At 33.3% G+C, this 21106-nt stretch overlaps 1 protein-coding gene and 1 long non-coding RNA gene across 2 annotated transcripts in view; one reads left to right on the top strand and one right to left on the bottom strand.

The window, feature by feature from the left end:
• The window catches only part of NAALADL2 (N-acetylated alpha-linked acidic dipeptidase-like 2), a 733398-nt gene that overhangs the window by 123304 nt on the left and 588988 nt on the right, over positions 1–21106 (top strand). Inside the window, exon 2 of the mRNA XM_011944138.1 lies at positions 16663–16936. Coding sequence (XP_011799528.1) covers positions 16663–16936 — 274 coding nt within the window. The remainder of the gene's footprint in view (positions 1–16662; positions 16937–21106) is intronic.
• Positions 17728–21106, bottom strand: part of LOC105513287 — a 35529-nt gene continuing 32150 nt past the window's right edge. The window contains exon 3 of the long non-coding RNA XR_001001983.1: positions 17728–18549. This is a non-coding gene — a long non-coding RNA (uncharacterized LOC105513287). The remainder of the gene's footprint in view (positions 18550–21106) is intronic.

Raw genomic sequence — 21106 nt, 5'->3', positions numbered from 1 at the left:
GCAGAATGTAAGACTAAATGGATGGGTCTAGTCAGACAGACAGGCCAGGTTCTAATAAACATATTTCTGAAGAAAAATGTAGGACTAGGTGGAATCACCTCTAAATAGAATGATTTATTTTCTATTAATTTCTATGACATGATGACATGTCAGTAGATCCTTAATGGATGAATAATTTTAGTGCCAATTTGTAATCATCCTTTCCAAAGATAACTTAAATGTGTTTTCTAGCATGCCAATAATCTGTCACAAATGCACTGCCTGGATTCTTATTTGATTTGTAAATTTATTTTTTGATTTTAGAATGACAAGAAATAATATAAATGCAGACATGAGAAAAAAGATGACCAATTTTGAATATTACATACTATGATTCCCCCTTCCCCTTGTCTCATCTTTTCAAATATATCAGTGTTATTAATATTAAAACAAAATTAAATTTTGCTGTGGCCGTCTCTTTACGGACTAATTTTTAGTTCTGTTCATTTTTAGGAAATCAGTTCAATTGCCTCAGACTTAATGAGGCTTTAAGAGAGTATTCAAATACTCTTCATTTAAAGATAGATGCAGATAGATGCAACAAATTTATGGAAAAGCAAATAGTTCTTTCCAACACTACTTTTCTAAGGTCACAGATGGCATAACTAAAAAGTCTACTCAGGCAGAACAAGTAGATAATATAAATAAATGAATGGTAAGTAGATTATTGGGGATGGAGATCTTTAGTGAAGTACAGAGCTCTTGCCCTGTCTAAAATAGACTTTCTCCCATTCCAGCAGACTGTTGACAAGCAATTTTTTTTCTTTCTTTTTTTTTTTTTGTTTTTTTGAGAAGGTGTCTCACCCTATTACCAAGGCTGGAGTGCAATGGTGCGATCTTGGCTCTCTGCATCCTCCACCTCCCGGGTCCAAACAATTCTCCTGCCTCAGCCTCCTGAGTACCTGGGATTACAGGCACCTGCCACCATGCCCAGCTAATTTTTGTATTTTTAGTAGAGACGTGGTTTCACCATGTTGACCAGGCTGGTCTCAAACTCCTGACCTCATGATCTCCCCACCTCAGCCTCCCAAAGTGCTGGGATTACAGGCGTGAGCCACTGCACAGAGATAAGAATATTTACGTATTGGTAAAACACAGGATATGGGAACACCCAATGTAATTTGAAGGAAACAAGTTTTCAACCTCTAGAGTGTATCTAAAACATTGATTCACAAGTGCTTTAGGTGTTTTGAATACTCTTGTTTTCAGATCATTACTAGCAACATAATTGAATTAATGAAAAAAACTCAGAAAAATTTTACTCCGTTCATTTGTTTTTGGTTATGTATGTGATGAGTATACCCCAGCTAGGCACATATGCCCAAAACTTACACAGGGAGATATAAATACATATAAGAATCAGGACATTTCAGTTCTTGAGAGAAACATGGAGGAAAGCTTGCCCAGCAACACCATGTGCTCATTTCCAGTTTGCAGTCCCCGCAGAAGCTTTGTTTTTCCGAAAATATCAGGCAAAAGAAGCAACTCTGCTTTGTACCACTTCCTTGCTTAGTAATCAAATGTTTTTATTCTGTTCGTTTCACATGTACCAAAAATTAGTTCAAGCATTCCCAAACAGCATGATTTAGTTTGGAAATAGATGCATATATTTTGAAAGACTCTAAAAATAGTCTGCCGGCCGTCCATGAGAAGTAATGCTAAATGTGGCAACTACCAGAAGTTGCTTGGTTGATACTTATTTCTCAAGTTAGCTTAACAATGTTCAGTATAATTACGTAACACTATTATCACTGTGAAAAGAACAATGACTGACTCTAAGAAATATCAAAGCTCTAGTTTTAACCACATACCAACTCATGCATTATGTGGTCTTTAGCTAACCATTGAACCAAACATTGAAAATAAGCTTGTAACCATATTTCCAAGAAGCAAAACAAAGATTTGGAGTAACAGGCTCTAAAGAGTTAAATCATGTTCCTTGGAAATTGGCTTGAGTTTTTTGTCTTCATTGGGGTTTGTATTTGTTAGGAACATCCAGATGCATTGACTGATGAGAGAAATTAAATCAGTTTGTACATATAGAAGCCATAGGAATGGCAGTGACTAACAAATAAAGGGCAATGGGACATGAATAGATAGTGTCTGTGCTAATTTAGCTGTAATTAATGTATAGCCTGACCACATTTCTAGAAAGTATTATGGCGAATTTCAGTGTTTTTTTTTTTTTTTGCTAAATTTTGAGGCTAAAATGAAGCACACTGGATGAATGGTGTGGCTTGATGAAATTAAGGTAATTGGCTTATTATTTATAAAACAATACATCTAAGAAACCCAATAATCTTATTAAGGTTTTAGTTAGTTTATATATTATGTAAATTCCAAAGAGGAGATAATTAGTCAAGGGATACTTATTAAATTTAACCCATGGGCTATATACAAAAGAAATATGCACAATGCATATCAGAGAGTCTAAAATGATTTACAACATTTTAAATTTATTCTAACTGGCATGTCTGTCACATTATGAGACATCTTAACATCCACTAATCAAAGGTAGTCGTTGAGAGTCATGATAAGGCAATCTGAGTTGTCTTACAGGTGATATTGTTCCAAGGGAGGTTTATTTGTTTTTGCTTTTGTTTAAAACTCTTTTTTTATCCAAATATAATATATATGCAGCAAAGCATACAAACCTTAAGTGAATTTTTTTTTGCCTATCTTTCAACAAGTGTATTTGATATAATAATGCTATCATCAATAATATTTTTTCTTAAAATTTTAATTTTCTAATTGTCTGTTACTTTTAGTGCTCTTTTCCAAACTTAGGGAAATAATCTTTCTTTTTAAAGTGGTAAGCCAGAATGTTTGATTTTTGAATATTAAGTCAACCTTGCATTACTAAAACAAATGCTACTAGGTCATAATGCACTTGTCTTTTTATATAAATACAATTTATAAATTTTTTTTCTGTTACAAGTATATTTATAAAGGATATTTGATGATAATTTTTCTTATAATATTTTTGATATGTTTTGACGTCAAAATTTTGTTGGCCTCATAAAAAGTTTTGGACAATTCTGTTTTATTGATTCTTACATGTGTCTGTTATAACTGATTTCTTTTTAAAATATGTAAAAAAATTAATCTGGAGGACAACTGGGTTTGGAAGGATTTTTTTTTTTTCTGGGAAGGATATATTTATATTATTAACTATATTTTTAAGTAGATGTTGAATATTTAGATTTTCTTTTCTTTTGTGACAGTTTTGGTAGCTTGGATTTTTAAGGACATTTTTCTACTTTACAAAATTTTTCAATGTATTGCCATAATTCCTGTCAAAATATATTCTTATCTGTTTAATATCTGTAAGATCTATTATGATGCCTCACCTTTTTCATCTTAAGATGGATAATTTGTGCCTTCTCCCTCCTTCTTTTTCTTTTCATGAATAGCATTATTGGAGCTGATCAAATATATAGGCAATATTTCCCTTTGTTGAGTTTTTCTTCTGTACACTTGTCTTCATTTTTATTCATTTTTGCTATTATTTTTATTTCCTTTTTAAAATTTTCATTTGAGTTTTTATATCATTGCCTTTTTCTAATTTATTTAAATTGAATTCAGATCATTGATCTTTTTCTTTCATTAAAAAAAATACATTTACTTAAGTCAATACATTTCTCTAAGCACTGCTTTGGCTGATTCCTATAAGTACTGTTATGTATGTTTCCATTATTGTTAATTTCAAGATATTTTAGCCTGGGCATGGTGGCTCAAGTCTATAATCCCAGCACTTTGAGAGGCTGAGGTGGGCAGATCACCTGAGGTCAGGAGTTCAAGACCAGCCTGGCCAACATGGCAAAACTCCGTCTCTACAAAAATACAGAAAAAATCAGCCAACCATGACGGCAGGTGCCTGTAATCTCAGCTACTTGGGAGGCTAAGGTGGGAGAATCACTTGAACTCAGGAGGTGGAGGTTGCAGTGAGCTGAGATTGTGCCAATGCACTTTAGCCTGGGTGACAGAGCAAGACTCCATTTGAAAAAAAAAAAAGATTTTTTTATTATTCTATTTTAATTTCACCATTGACTTCTTGGTTATTTAGAAGGCATTGTTCAATTTCCAAGAAGCTAAGAGGTTCTACTCTTTTGTTATTTATTTCTAATTTAATTCCATTGAGTTTACGGCATATATACTATATGGTTTTGGTTTCTTTAAGTATTGAAACTTGCTTTATGGTCTAGCATATAGGCAATTTTTGTACACATTTCATGTGCACTTATAAAGTTATTGGATATACTTTTCTGTATATGTCAAATTGGTCAACTCATCTATTTTCTTGTTTTTCTTTTTCTGCTTATTCTATTCTTTACAGAGGGGTTTGGTAAAATTTCTAACTTTGATTGCTGAGTTGCATTTTTGTACCTTCAGTTTTGCTTTATAAGTTGTGAAATCTGTCTTACTTAACCAGATATCATGACAATATATCTGTTTCTACTTAATAACTCAACCACTGCAGCTATACAATGGCTTCCAATAGTAGATAGTCAGTGGTTATTTATTTAGTTATTTAGTTATTTATTTATTTATTTTTGGAGAGTAGATATTCAGTGGTTATTTATTTATTTATATTTTTGGAGATGGAGTCTCACTCTGTCACCCAGGCTGGAGTGCAGTGGCTCAATATAGGCTCACTGCAATTTTTGCCTCCTGGCTTCAAGCAATTCTCCTGTGTCAGTCTCCCAAGTACCTGGGACTACCGGCGCCCACCACCATGCCTGGCTAATTTTTGTGTGTGTGTATTTTGGTAGAGATGGGGTTTCACCATGTTTCCCAGGCTGGTCTTGAACCCCTGAGCTCAGGCAATCCACCTGCCTCGGCCTCCCAAAGTGTCAGTGGTTATTTTCTGTGAAAAAATATAGCTGAATATTAATGTGAGAATAAGTATCCCATGGTAAAGTCCAGAAAAATGTAGTTAGCACAGTGTAGGTAAGAGTTGACCATTGCCAAAGAAGTTAAGATGGTTTTGCCAGATTCTCCCATATAGAAAATTTTATATTTCCTTAGACATAGTAGATATCCAATAGGTACTTGTTGCAATGGTGAGAGTTCTAATATATTTGTTTCTTTCTAAATCTGGGAATATATTAGCTATCTACTTGTGCTTTCATGAACTAGATTAGCATCACTTATCCATATTAAGTAGTATGAATTTAGGCACTCACATTCACACAATGACATCTTATGATCTAGACTAAAATAAGGTCCAACGTCTCTACTATTACTGGAAAACTTGAAATTCTCTGAGCTGTTTCCTACTTATCTGCTTCTCAGACTTGATGCTGACAACGTGCTCTGCCAACCTTCATTAATTGGCATGTTCGTAAGCAGAACAGGAAAACACATATCATTCAGTGTGTTTTTGGCAACCTCCCATTATTTTCTACAAGAAACATGAACTGGAGCAGTAGTTCTCAATGTTTTGGCCTCAGGACTCCTCTACATTCTTACACACTATTGAGATCTTCAAACTGCTTATGTTTTTGAAAGTTATATATGTCCATGTTTAATTTATATAGGATTAAAACTGATACATTTTAAAAAGATATTAATTTATTAAAAAAATCCCATTACATGTTAAGAATACAGCATTTTATGAAAAAATAACTGTTTTTCAAAGAAAACACATTTAGAGAGAAAAGTGGCATTGTTTTATATTTTTCAAATCTCTTTAATGTCTGGCTTAATAAAACACTGCTAGATTCTCATATCTGTTTCTGCATTCAACCTGTTGTGGTATTTTTCCTCCGGCTTTATTGAAGTATGATTGACAAAATTGAATATATTTAGGGTATGCAACATAATGATTTCATATATGTAGACCTTATATAATTACCACAATCAACTTAATTAACACATCCATCACTACCCATAGTTTGTGTGTGTGTGTGTGTATGTATGTGTGTATGTGGTAAGGACACTGTCCTCTTACCAAATTGCAAGTAAATAATACAATATTATTAACCATAGTCACAACTCTATATATTATATTCCTGGTATTTATTCATCTTATTACTGAAAGTTTGTACCTTTTCATCATACCTCTCCATTTCTTCCACCACCATATACCTCTACCTCCTGGCAACCACCATGCTACATTCTGATTCTATTAGTTTGATTTTTTTTTTCTTTTAGATTTCACATAATTGAGATGATGCGGTACTTGTCTTTCTGTTTGTGGCTAATTAGGTATTAGTATAGTATCCTCCAGGTTCATCCATATTGTTATGAATGGCAAGATTCCTGTATTTTGATGGCTGAATGAGAGTTCATTTTATGGATACCACATATTCTTTACCCATTCATTCACTGATGGGCACTTGGGTTGTTTTCATATCTTGACTATCATGAAAAACTATACAATGAAGATAGGCATGTGAATATTTCTTTGAGATAAAGATATAATTTTCTTTGGATATATACCCACAAGAAAATATGTAAAAATTTGAATCCATTGTCTAGAATTGTACATTAAAATATCATGAATTGTTTTGGATTAAAAAGATGTCAAATAGGAGCTTTATAATTCCAACCATAAAATGAAGCTAAATTTCATATATATTTTCTGATGCAGTTTTTACAGTATTCTCAGTACTTGGGACAAATCATTTAGGAAAGAAGGAGAAGAAGGGAAGTTACATCTGTAAGTGTCTGGAGGTACTAGAGACTACGCTAAGGACTTTACATATGTTCTAAAAAACTCTAAATGCTGGAAGAAACTCTATAAAATGTTACTGTTCAACATATTTCCATGTTGAAACTGAGGGTGGACAATTGCAATGTTGAAACGGAGGGTTCTTAAGTTTTGAAGAGGAGGTGAAGGTTAAAGAAAGAGAGTTGGCGGCTCTACAGCAACACAGGTTTATGGCAAGCACAATCTATGGAGGTGGGAACCAGTCAGAGCCCACTGCGGCCTACAGGCTGGAATAATTATAGGTCTGGGTGGGAGTAGTCTGGGTAGTTTGGCTTGCTGCCTGGAGGATATTGATAAGATGTTCTTATGATCACGCAGTTTGGTCCTTTTTCCAGTAGACTGTGATAGGATGTTCCTTGGATGTCTGCCCAGCAGGGTATGATAAGGGAGTCAGGTGACTGGGCAGGATGTGCCTCACTCACACCCCTAACCCCTGTGGAAGATTTCACTCTGATCAGGGCCTGCAAAATGGCTGAAGACTTACAAAATGGCACAACTTGGACTGACAAGGATCAGAATGTATTAATATGTATAAGATCATCTAGCTTGTATGCTTAAACCAGAGGTTAAGCTCTCCTTTGCTGAATCCAAAAATCTAGAATCATTTTACTCTTCATCCTCCTCTTCCCAAAATTCCCATCTCCACCCACTCACTACCCACTGCCAAACTTTTGCTGAAAGTCTGCTCTCCTGGTATCATGGATAATTCATTAGGTTCCATAGACTAGGTCCTGGCGCATTAAGAATAGTATATGTTAGAAATATACCATTGTCAATGCTGTTCATTTCTGGTCTGGCAAGAAACCCCTTTTTTCTGTCTTCATGTATACAGTAGAGATGTAAGCATGTAAATGATAGCTTATTCAAATACCAAAATGTGTAGCATGCTTCAAAACACTTTTTATCTCTATTGTTTTAGAATTTATATTTTTCATTTTTGTGTTCATACTATCATTACTTCCAAAGGCCAGCCATCTCTACAGATTTATTTCAATGTATTTCATAAGTTTGGATGGGTTAACAGTTGTCTCATGATTTTTGTAACTTGCCATGTAAAGACAAGTTGATTTAATTAAGATGATTTCACTGCTTTGGTGCTGAAATGAGTCTGCCCAGGAAGGAAGGTAGTATGCGTTAACAACTGAAAAATAACATATAAGTTCTTACAAGCTTTAAATTTTGTTCTGACGTAATCATTATAATTCATTGTTCTGGCATAATCTTCACCTGTTTGCATTGTCACAGAGAGATGACATCTAAAAATTATGTTTAAAATATATCTTCCCCATTATATAAAATTACCATTACTATTTTAGTCAGTCTTGCAGGGCTACTCAAGATTTCATTTTCTGTATTAGAAATTGAACTAAAATAAGTGTATAACATCTTAAAATTATATTTTCAATATGGTCTTAAAGGTATATTTACTTAGTAAAAAATATTTCCTGAACACTGGTTGTGGTTACTATTTACTAAGTGCTAGACTTCTGTAGTTGAATTTTTAGGATGTGTTAAAAAGGGTAAGACTACTACTTGTCTTTTAAAAAGCTGAATTTTTAATATTTCTGAAAGAGATTAATAATCTTTGTGTTAATGACAAGAAAAAGGAATCATTATTAGTGTTTAAGTAGTTTAATTCTCAGTAAATATGCCTATTTTGAAGTGTGATAAAGGCTAGTCATTTCTATTACAATCTTATCAAAATGGAAAAACTTTCTCCCAATTATTTATTCAGTAATCTGTTCACTTACTTGAAAAAAAATAGAAATAATGCCTCTTTTTATCAAAAGTCTCTGTGTATTGACCACCCAAGTTTATGTCATTGCATTAGAGAACCAAGCAGATGAAATTGAAGACTTGTATTGTCTTACTGATTGGATTAATTTGTCCATTCTGTGAGTCTGCTTTCAGATACCCTGTTGTGTTCTTCTCTCTTGAAATCCAAATATACACTCACTGTTAACTAGAGATGAAACTATCTTCTGCACAAATGTGTGCAAGAGTGAAAGATGTAGAGTTATAATACTGGATTTTTTTGTGTGGCACAGGTAATAATAGATGTGTTGACAGTTTGTTATATTTCTGTGTGTTCTGGCTTTTAAATCAAGCTTATCTTACTTATCTTACTGTCATGGGGAACATAAATTGATATAAATATCCAATCAATTAAAGTATTCGTTGAGTATCAGCTTTTTGCCTGGGACTTAAGCAGAGGGCACTGAGCCCATCAGCATGCATTCTATTACTTGTAGAGCAGACAGATATGTACCGTGTTTTCCTTGATCAGAAGAGGAGAGACTATTACGTTCTCTGGCAGATAAGCCATTTCTGAACCAATTTTTAAATAGAATGTATAAAAAATCAGTTTTCTTCTTCTTTGTTCAGATGGTTCCCAAACTGTGAAATTCAGTCTATTGTAATTTTGACATAGCTACATTAATTTCCCTGAGCATCATTTTGTCATGAGCATTAAGATTTATTTCCACCTACCTCTTACTATGTAACTATTATTTTACCCAGATACAGTGCTTTCTAACACTCATCATTTTTATTGCTTTTTGGAAGCATCTCAGATTGGGAAACTAGCTGTTTTTTTCTAAATAGTAGCACAGTATAGTGGAAATCTGAGATTCAGTGTAGAATAGTGAAAAATTGACTTATTTAATTTAGGATGTTTAACATCTTGATTGCATTATCTAGCCTTCAATTTCCTTATCTGTAAAGTGGCAACCATAGTAGTTATATCAAGAGTTTTTTGTGATGATTAAGCATAATAGTAGACATTTAATATACAATTTGTAGTTAGTATGTTATTTTAGAAGGTAAGAAGTAGTTGAGCAAGAAACCATGGCTTCATTGGCATGCCATTAGTGGCTGTGTTGCAAGGGAAGGTTATGGGATGCTGTCTTTCCCTCTCAACCATTTAATTCCTTGCTGCTATGTTTGTCACAATTTGTCATGTGTTTTAATATCTCCAAAGCAAAATTATGAGATTAAAAGGTAATTTCATCCTGTATAGTCTTTAAATTCATCACACACATATAGTACATGATTCACAGAATTTTACTACATTGAATACCAATTCAAATAACAACCTAATGAAATGTTTGCCTTTTTAATAGTATATTAGAAATATCACCCGATATAGTATGAGTATCTGCATATGTTATTGTAAATATACATAAGAAAATGTTAGTGGGCATTAATAAATGTGATTTTTTCCATGTGTACTGCTAGTTAATCTTTCTTTAGATGTTTTCTTTCCCCATTCATTTACAGTATACTCTTGGCATTCAACCTGGTGTTAGGAATACTACATGCATGGCTTCCTCCAATTCTGACATCACTGTTGCTCTGTGACTCATACAGTAGCAGGTGTTGAACATTGATATAAACAGAATTTTGTCTATGAAAGCCAAAATTCTCCCATTTCTAATCTCCATTGGCCAATGGAACATTAATGCCAAAGTTACTTACAAATTCAAGTCTCAGGCATGACAGTTCATTATGCTGCCTGCCAAAACTACTGGCCCATGGAAACCCTTATTTTAAAAATTAAAGCACAGTAAAACTCTCTGTCAAATAAATACCTTGTGATTTTAGATTATACACTTCTATTTTTTGCAGCTTTCTCTGAAATTAGTAAACTTAGATTATATTGCAGTTAATTCTTTAATAGAATTTTTCATTTAATACAGAAAACTACTTAATTATAGCAGAGTGATTCACCATAAATCCTGAAACATTTATTGTGGGGAAAAAAGGTATAATAAACTGTTGACATTCTCAATAAAATCTATTTATTTTAACATTCTAAATGATTTCATATTATTAATAAATATAATCCTTTGACTCAACCATTTGCATCCATAAGACTGTGTTGATGAGGGCTGATTTAAAGCAATTTAAAAATTACATAATTGTAGAACTATGAACTCATATGATCTCTTGAAATCATTTTCTTAAACAAGAGAAGCATATACAATAAACTTGATAAATTTAAAATAAAATTTTAAAAGACATCAGAACTTAAAAGTAATCTTAGGAAGACTACAATTTAAGAGTTATTTTTTAACTTATGATTAAGTATTTGAAATGTTGCCACTGTTTAGAAAGAAATCATATTTTCTAGACACCAGTATTTCTACAATCATGTGTGTCCAAAAACTTTGCTATCATCTTTTAGTATGCATTTTTGTATTGATATACTTGAATTTTTTAGGTTTCTGTAAAGATAAGCTCATATTCCCTTGAATCCAGTCAACAACTAGAGTATAGGAGAGTTGAATTATCTAATCTCTATTTGGTGAGATAATGTGCCAAATGGTATCACCTCAATCAATTTTGAACAAGTATCTGTTCCATTATGAAAGTCTGTGGAAGAAACAGGTTAGGTCATAATTCTTAACTACTTTTCCACCTTGGATATTGTGGGAGTAGCAATCAATACCTACAAAGAAATCATGTCTTAGGTGTTAGGTGCTCAAGTTAGTGCATTTCTGTTTTGAGTAATTTTTAATAGATATTCTGAAAAATGCATATATGCTGAATACATTATTACGTAACTACTTTGAAGGACTACTATCTTGAGGTGACAGAATCATAAGAGAAATTCCCAAGGAAAAAAAAAAAAAAAAACTCGAGGAAGAGTACTGTGGCAGATGATGAAACCAGAAACCTAGAAATTAGAAAATTAATGTAAGGTAGCACGGAGCCCAATGAAAGAGCTGTGATTCAAAGAATACATTTTAAAAAATTTTTATATTAAAATCATTAAATCAGCAGTTCATAGTTCTTCCATAATAGGAATATCAAGTACAGACAATTTTTAGTTTAAGAAAAGTTTCTCTTTTAAAAATTCTAATAATATCCAACCTCTCCTAGAGAGCAGATCAAGAAGGAACGCTTGCTCTCTCATTTTGTGTGATTTGTATATTACAAGTCAAAATCAGAAGTGATAGCTGAAAGGAACATTACATACCAAATTTACTTTTAAAAATGGATGTGAAAATAATAAATAAAATATTTGTAAAATGCATCACATGATAACTAAAATTATAATTCATTCTATTAGTCTAGCTTATTTTAGGAATGCAAGTTTAATATTTTAAAAATCTAATGTAATCCACCAAATTAAAGAAATAAAACATACAATTATCTTAATAAATGTATCGGAATTTCTGACAAAATTGAATATCCGTTCATAAAACAGCTATTAACAACATGAGAATGGAAGGAATATCTTTAACCCGATTTACACATTACAACATGGATGCCTACTATCACACATTATTAATACTTCTTTAAATATTTTCTGGAGGTCATAGCCTGTGCAGTAAACCAAAAAAAAAGTTAAATATCTAAATAACTAGAAGGGATATAATAAAATCTTAATTATTTTGCATGTGATATAATTTTTTTAAGTAGAAAAAAGGAAGAAAATTATTACAATTAAAAAGAGAGTTGAGCAGGATTACTTTATAGGACAACTGAATAGTATTCCTCTACACCAACAATGGGAAATATTTTAATTTTAAAACATACTTTTATGTTAACATTGACCAGACACTTAACCATTATCTTAATTTGTTCAGGCTGCTATAACAAAATGCCTTAGATTAGATAACTAGTAAACAACAGACATTTACTTCTTATAATTCTGGAGGCTGGAAAGTTCAAGATCAAAGTGCCTATGGTATCTGGTAAGGGCCTGCTCCCTCCCAGATGGTGCTTTTTAGCTGTGTCTTCACATGATGGAAAGATAATATAATATAATCACCTCCCAAAGACCCCAATCTCTTAATACTATCACCTTGGGGGTTAGGATTTCAATATATGAATAAACATTCAGACTATAGCAATAATATTAAGGATTTATTTTTATATTATTATAAGGATGGCATTTCTTCCCAAAGTGATCTTTAGTCTCAATGTGATTCCAGTCACAATGTTGGCATGGAAATTACTGAGCTCATTCCAATATTCATATGGAAGAGAAAAGAAAAATAATTTAAGATTTCCTGATGAACTAGTAGTGTGACTTGCCCATTCTGGATATTAAGACCTATAATGAAGTTGTAATCATGAAAACAGCACATTATTATGGAGATGGAAGAAAAAGACAAATTGAACTGATTTGGGAACGCAGACACACCCAAACACATATGGTAACTCATATACGACAGAGTTGTCTTTGCACATTAACGGGGCATATTTGACAAGGGGTACTAGGACTCATGTTGGAAAAAGTGAAACTGGATTCCTGCCTCCTACCACATACCTGCACACATATACACACGTGTTCTCCAAGTAAACACTGAAACGTGAAAAACAACTTCTTAAAACTTTTAGGAAAAAAACTTTTTAGGAGAATAACTTTATGACCACAGCATTGAGGATTTCTTAAGCACATCAGAAAATGTGAAAACAATTATATTAAAATCTCTATGCATTAAAATTATAAACTTTTGTTTATCATAAGACAAGACATTGCAAATAAAAAGAGAAGACAAAAACTAGGATAAAATGTGTGCCATACATATGACCTAAAAAAGATTATTCAGAACATACAAAAACTTCTATAAATATAGGTAAAAATAAGAGCGGTTATTATACATAAAAGGAAATGTGAATAGCTAAATAATACATGAAAAGATCCTCACTGGTAATCATGAAGAAGCACATTAAAACCACAATGGGATATAATCTTGCCTTCATCGGAGAGCGGAAATTGGATACAGGAGCAGAGGGTGGTAAAGGAAGCCTTGGAAAGCTATTTAGTATATCCTGCATTCCAGCAGTTGTACTTCTGAGTTAAACACATAATGAAATATTACTTTATACTCACTACACTGACAAAAGTATAATATAAAATAAAATTTAAAAGTAAAATAAGATAATGGACAATACCAAGTACTGCTGAGGAATGGAGGAAGTAGAGCTGTCATGAAAAGATGACAAGAGTATAATTAAAATTCTTTTAAAAGCATTTTGACATTTTGAAATAAAGTTACACAGATGCATATCTTATGGACCAATAATCCCTTGCCTAAAGAAACTTTTGCGTATGTCTATCAGGAAACATGAAAAAGAATATCCAGTGCAGCATTGTTTACAATAGTGAAAAACTGAAAACAACTTTAAAATATTTATCTTAGGAAAATTGATTAAAAACCTAGAGGAATCTCAGACGCTCAATATTGAGTAAAAAACGCAAGTATGAAAGCCATATACAAATATATCAATTTTGTAAAAGTGAAAACACCTATAATTAAAGAAATTGTTAAAGAGATATACATATATGTATATAAACCTATTTTGACAATGGGAAACAACAAAATCAGATTGATGCTTACCCTGCGGATCGAGGCAAGTGATTGGATAGAGAAAAACTATTCTTGGGACTTTGATAATATTAGCGATCTTCTACTTCATAACCTGGGTGGTTGCTTTGACTACTCTTTATAATTGTATATGCTCTATATACCTTTTATGTTTAAATTATTTCATATTATTAAAAATGATGTTGTAAAGTACATATCCCATAAATTAAAAGTGAAGTAAAGACTGTATACATTTTTTCACTCATTAATTTTAGCTTAGTACTGAAAAATATTTAGAACTCCTCCACAATTGTTACAAATTACTAATTCTTCAGTTGAGCCCCAAAAGAAGTATTTCATTTGCCTTTGGTGGCCCTTATAGTATAACACACAATGTTTTCAGTTGCTTGCACCATAAAGCAACTGAGACCAACAAAAGGAATGGCAGATTAAACATCTTGCACATTCCCTGGTGGATTTATGTTCATCAATTAACTGTGTAGAGGAGCAAACAAAATATAAAGCAGTCTTCACATTTTTTTTTCTCTTTGTCTGTCAGTGTTAACGATATATTGCTATGTTTGTATAAATAAAATATGTATTTTGAAACCTCATTTTATATGAATTTTAACAGAACATTATTGATGCACCTTTGTAAATGACTTTCCCATCAAATCGTGTTGTTTTAACTCAGTTTGCCTGCCCCATCCCAAAAATACAGAGAGAATGCAATAGCAATGGAGAAAGAGGGTAGGAAAAGGTAGAGAACAGATAAAGTAACAACAACAAAACAAGGTGGAAGGCAGATCCCTCTTACTGGTAATGAAAAATAATAGAATTCTTCTCACCAGCTCTTCCATAAAATTTAGGTGGCACTGTTGACTGATCCAAGTAGATATTAAAAAAAAAAAAAACAAGAGGGAAGAAAGCATGAATAGGAGTAGCTTCACAAAGATAGGAGATAACTGAGAAACTTTTTATTGCATCTTCCTGTGTAGGCCATCTTCTAAGCTGTGGCCTCAGACTTACCTTTTATCTCTTATAATGCTTTCTTACCACTATTGTGTCTGCTTCTTATTTCTTTTCTAGGCATGTACTGTTGCAGGGGTGTCCAATCTTTTGGCTTTCATGGGCCACGTTGGAAGAACACTAATTGTGCTGGGCCACACAATAAAATACATTAACACTAACAATAGCTGATAAGCTAAAAAAAAAAAAAAAAAAAAAAAATTAAAAAATCTTTTTAAAAAGTCTCATAATGTTTTAAGAAAGCTTACGAATTCGTGTTGGGCCACTTTCAGCGCTGTCCTGGGGCCACATGCAGCCCATGGGCCATAGGTTGAACAACACAGTTTAGGAGTTGTTAAATAAACAGGGTCCTGGAGGAAATAAGTGAGAAAAATAATGCAGTGGGCAAAAATAACAATAACATCAAAATAAATATTTAGATAATAGCTTGGATAGTAATAAGATTCTTTTAAGAAGGTACATTTTTGCCCCAAAAGGAAATTATTCCTTTTTGGTCCCTTTTTATTAATATTTCAGCCACAAAACTGAAAAAAAAATTATCTGGATTAAATTATTTTTATTAAGTTCTCATGTCTGATTCTGTTCTAGGTACTATACACAAATTTTTAACAGTTTTTTTTCTTGTTTCTAGTATGTCATAAGCAAAAATAGTGTCACTGGATTATGGGATAGGTATAGGAATAAATATACAAAGTACAGAAAGTACAACACAAACAATTTCATATTGGTTTGGCAATCTGTGTTTTTGTTTTGATTTTATTGAAAAGCGTGCTCATAGCATCATGTAATTTGGCATAAAATTTGTATCTAAAGAGCTCTCTCTGTATTATTTTAAATAGCAATAACTATATGTCAATCATATCATTTTACATGAAATCACCTTAACTATAACAAAGAAATGTCTCAACTGGAATGACACCTAGATTTTGGAACTGACTTTTAAGTGGATAATGTTGATGTTGATAGAAGGATCAGAACTAATAGAAGATCTAGTAGGCATTAATATCACTCTTCTCTGCAATGCCATAGAGCTGTATTAGTGGGTTTTCTGTTTTTCGTTTTTGTTTGTTTGTTTGTTTGTTTTTCTTTGGAAAGAGTCTCACTCTGTTGACAAAGCAGGAGTGCAATAGTTCCATCCTAGCTCACTGCAGCCTCCAACTCCCAGGCTCAAGTGTATTCCACCTCAGCCTCCCAAGAAGGTGGGACCACAGATGCATACCAGGACATCCAGCTAATTTATTTTTTAATGTTTTGTAGACAGAGAGTGTCGCTATGTTGCCCTGGCTAGTCCTGTGCTTAAGCGATCCTCCCTCCTTAGCATCCTAAAGTGCTGGGATCACAGGCATGAGCTACCACAATGGCCATTAGTTCTTAATTTAAGAAATTAATTCATTCTGCTTTGATATGTGTTTATGTTTCATGTGGTAGGGTCCTGTCTCATTTATCTTTCAGTATCCCACAACATGTATTAATATTGTTCGTATATTGAGCAGTCATATCTCAAAAGAATAAAGAATTATCCTTTTAAAAAAAATTTTCTTTAAAAATTTATTTCAGAAATTTGGTACAACTGTATAAAAGTGAAGATGACATGGAAATTTCAAAGAAGATTCAGACTCAGTGGACCTCTTTGGGCCTAGAAGATGTACAGTTTGTAAATTATTCTGTGCTGCTTAATCTGCCAGACCCTTCTCCCAGCACTGTGACTCTGAGCAGCAGTGGTCAATGCTTTCATCCTAATGGCCAGCCTTGCAGTGAAGAAGCCAGAAAAGATAGCAACCAAGACCTGCTCTATTCATACGCAGCCTATTCTGCCAAAGGAATTCTCAAGGTAATATGGCCATTTGTCTCTGTCATTTACAGTGAGATGGAATTAGAAAACAACAGCTTTCATCTAAATTGAACTAACTGGCAAGATGCAACATACAAAAGTAACCATTAAATCTTCTCAATGTGGAGGTGCCAGGAAAGAGAAGGACGATGTGGCCTTTCTGACCCTTTTCTTGTCATATTTTTAAAGTGAAAACATGTTAGAAAAATTTAATTCAAAGGTGTCGAATGTGTGACTGAGCCATTCACATTTTGCTCTGTCGATATAGTGCAAGTCTATTTCATTCTATGGCTTTGAAGAGGCAAAATTTAATACACTGATATACAGAAAGGGAAAGAAATGGAGAGGGTTGTGTTTTGAGATTCTGTACACACAAAAGAAATTAAGTGGAAAATTGATATGATTATTAACACATTTAAGATTTGAAACACAACGCCCCTGCTTTCATGATGAAAAACACATGCGATAAGAAGCCAGGTGTGTATTATTTCTTCATCTTTTCTGGGTCAGCAGATTTATGATGCAGTTTTTTTTTTTTTTTTTTTTTTTGGCATAGTGGTTAAGTGCAAGGCTTGTAGAGCCACGTGGACTAGTTTTAAATCTCAGCTCTCCAATTAACCACCGTTACTTAACTGTGGGGAGGAAAGTGGGGCTGATTTCCTCATCTCTGTATTGGAGTCAATAATAATTCCAACTCATAAGGTTGTTGTGAGAAAATATTAATATATGTAAATCTAGGATGATAGAGCATAGCCTATAGTAAGAACAATATACAAGTTAGATATAACGTGTAATTTGGTCAACAGTTTCTTTTATATGGGCAAGTTTTCTAACTCTATGTAAAAGTGTAATTTGAAAAAATACACTTAGTTTTTTTTTTTTAATCAAACTGTATATTGCCTCATTTAATACCAATGAAATAATGTTATTTTTCTGACTGTTGTTAATAGCACAAATGTTTCAGAATCTAACTTATTATTAAATTTGATTAATATATGGGATTTTAAATCATTTTAAATTATTTTGCATAAATACTTGAAATAATAACAGTAAATGCTCGTTCCTAATAGATTTTGGGGGAGTGGGAGGGAGAGGCAGATTTTCTGGCAGTCCAGCATCGTTTCTATTCTGTATATATCATACTTTGACTTTTAGCCAAAGAGCTGCATATAACTATTACTACCTTGAAAAGTCTTACCATTAATTAAATTGTAATATAATAGTAAATGTCTGCAATATTTCTACTGTAGGACTCATATAATTTGATTTGATTAATATTATGCTCTTTCTGATAGGTAATAATGGTAACACACCTATATATTAATAAAAATAGAGGAAGGCAACTGTCACTCTTTCCTTGATTCAGAAGCTTTGGCCTTAAGCCAAGATTCTAAAAGTTACCCTGGTATTTTCTCTAAAACTCCTAACTCTGCCTAAGCCATACGCATTTTCAACCTCTTCTTTATCCCAATTTGCTCAGGTCATGCCTTCCCCTAAACAAAAGCATGTCTAAAACACAGAACATTCACAAAAACACCAGGAACTTGAGTGGGTCCTTGGAATCTTCCCCATCTCCTTGCTTTTCAATTTCTGCTGGTGAACATTGATTATTCCTTGAAGAAGGAGATATGCAAAACTCATAAAACTATAACTTGCATCCTTATTTCCTTAGCATGGCTCTCTGTAATAACCCGCTGGGCCCAGTGGATTGAAAGTAGAATAACATTAAATAAATTCCTTAGATATGGGTTCACCACAAAAACCCTCCCTCAACACTCCTGCACTTTCATATTATTATGCAGTTTCCACCCAGACCAAGGAAAGAGATATCCTATCATTGTGCAGCTTCCCAGAGGCCCTTATGGGAGCATGTGTGTGTTGGTCTTACTGTATGATGGGGAGATTCACTGGATCTGGAAAATTAAATTTCTCTGACTCCTTTATACTCGGGACTTACTGCATAACAAGGGAGAGATGGGAGAGGAACCCTTCAATAACAATTTGCTTACCTTGGTTTAAAAGGGATATTGGCCGGGCGCGGTGGCTCACGCCTGTAATCCCAGCTCTTTGGGAGGCCGCAATCCTAGCAGTTTCGGAGGCCGAGGCGGGTGGATCACCTGAGATTAGGAGTTTGAGAAGATCCTGACCAACATGGTGAAACCCTGTCTGTACTAAAAAAAGTACAAAAAATTAGCCGGTCCGGTGGCGGGCCCCTGTAATCCCAGCTACTCCTGAGGCTGAGGCAGGATAATCGCTTGAGCACGGGAGGCGGAGGTTGCAGTGAGCCAAGATCGCGCCATTGCACTGCAACCTGGGCAACAAGGGCGAAAATCCTTCTCAAAGAAAAAAAAAATGGGGGGCGGGGTGGGGTGGTGGATATTAACAGATATTGTATACTTCTAATTTCTGATTCGTACTCACCACCAGCAAACCCTCATAATAATGGAGGTGGTGGTGGAGGGAAAAAAGTCAGGGAGAAGATCACTTGGAAGAATCTGTTTGGCCCTAGAGTTCCAATATTGGGCAAATCCACTTTCCTATGATATTTGTGCAGATATTGGACACAGAGTATTAGAGGTAATTATATGTTTGCTTTTTATATTTTGTAAAAGACTAGGCTGAATCGCAAAAATGTTCATCACCCCCTTCATTCTAACCGATGATGCTGTAGGATTGATATGTAAATACTTTTTCACCCGTTATTTTCTTTATTCTTTCACACTTCTGCAATTAGATAGCCTCACCTTCAAGTGTCCTGAGTTCAAGTAGTGAGTAAGCGTAATAAATTTTTGGCTATTTAGTGTCCATTGTTAGACTCCTTCACACAACTGAATGTCATCTCATTTTTAATTTAAAATAAATTTTTAGTTTAAAATATATGTAATGTTACTAATATGTAGAGAGGTTTAATATTTTAAGAAATAAGTTAAAAATGTGAATTTGCAAAATTCCATAGCTGCAACCTTCTTACTTTAAAAAACTGAGCCTATTCCCTTTCTTCTAGATATTTTTAGACCACACCAAATTCCAAGCAGTCACTGGTTGATTAGTTTATAAGGACCCTATAATTATGATTTTATTAAAATTAAAATGTATTCAGACCTGAAGTATTTTAATATCTTTTCCAAATTTAGCAATCATTGTTTGTGAAGGTTAAGTTAGCCTCCATAAATTTTACTTGAGCACCATTTTTATTTCCTTGACAATTTCAAATCATCAGACCTTAGAAACTAGAAATGTGAATTCTAAGGATACCGATGGTGTTCTCCACCTTCAGCCCCTCCCTCTCTCATTTAGAATTATAAGTTATAAGGGAAGATTAGTTGTATTCTCAGCATTTTGGTTATATGTTCGATATCTTCAGTAGTTGTCTTTTTAGATCCCTTTAAATGAAACAGTTGTTTTTGTTATCCAAATGTATGTGGTTCTTTCCTCTTCTTTATTTTTTCTTTTTCACTTATTTTTTCTCGTCAAGATAGGACACAAAAGAAGAAACCAGTTTACATAAAAACAATACATTTTAACTTTCAAACTAATGCATGTGTGTATGTGTCTATAACAATGGCCTTTCGTGTTGTTTTCTGGGCTTGCTGTATGACAATTTCAATTACAGCATTCGGGACAATTGGGAGAAGATAGGGTTCAGTAACACTTTCTTGCATGTCTCTGTCTTTCACAGTTAAGGCAATGAACACCTATTTCTAAGGATTCGACGTTGTATTGAAAGAGCCAATTTAAAAATGAAAAACTTAAGATAACCAACCAGTGGTTTTATCTGTTCACTATCAAAGAGTACTCATTTATTTTTTATGAAGTTAATTATCTTTTCGTTTTGCTAGTGGAACTGGTTTTTTTTTTTTTTTTTAATGTCTCTGTGTAACCATATCTCTGAGAGTTTTCTACATGTTTATCTTAACAGTTATAAGTTTTTTAATTTCCTTTTATTTCACATAAAAGAAAATCAACCTCTACTGCAGATTTATGAAGTTATCCACATATCCATAGTTCTAAGTCCTTATGTAGTATCCTCCCACCATTTGTAAGTGTATTAAAACTGCCTTTTTTAAAGAAGAGTTAAAAAGAAAGAAGCTTTTAAAATGCAACTGTTAAAAAGGAGAAAATAAAGTTAACTGTAGATGTAGAAATACACTCCATGTTTGAAATATTTGT

The sequence above is a fragment of the Colobus angolensis genome, unplaced genomic scaffold, assembly GCF_000951035.1.
Source record: "Colobus angolensis palliatus isolate OR3802 unplaced genomic scaffold, Cang.pa_1.0 Scaffold228, whole genome shotgun sequence".
NCBI lineage: Eukaryota > Metazoa > Chordata > Mammalia > Primates > Cercopithecidae > Colobus > Colobus angolensis.
The sequence above is the reverse complement of the archived record's forward strand: the minus strand, read 5'-3'. Positions and strand labels throughout refer to the sequence as shown.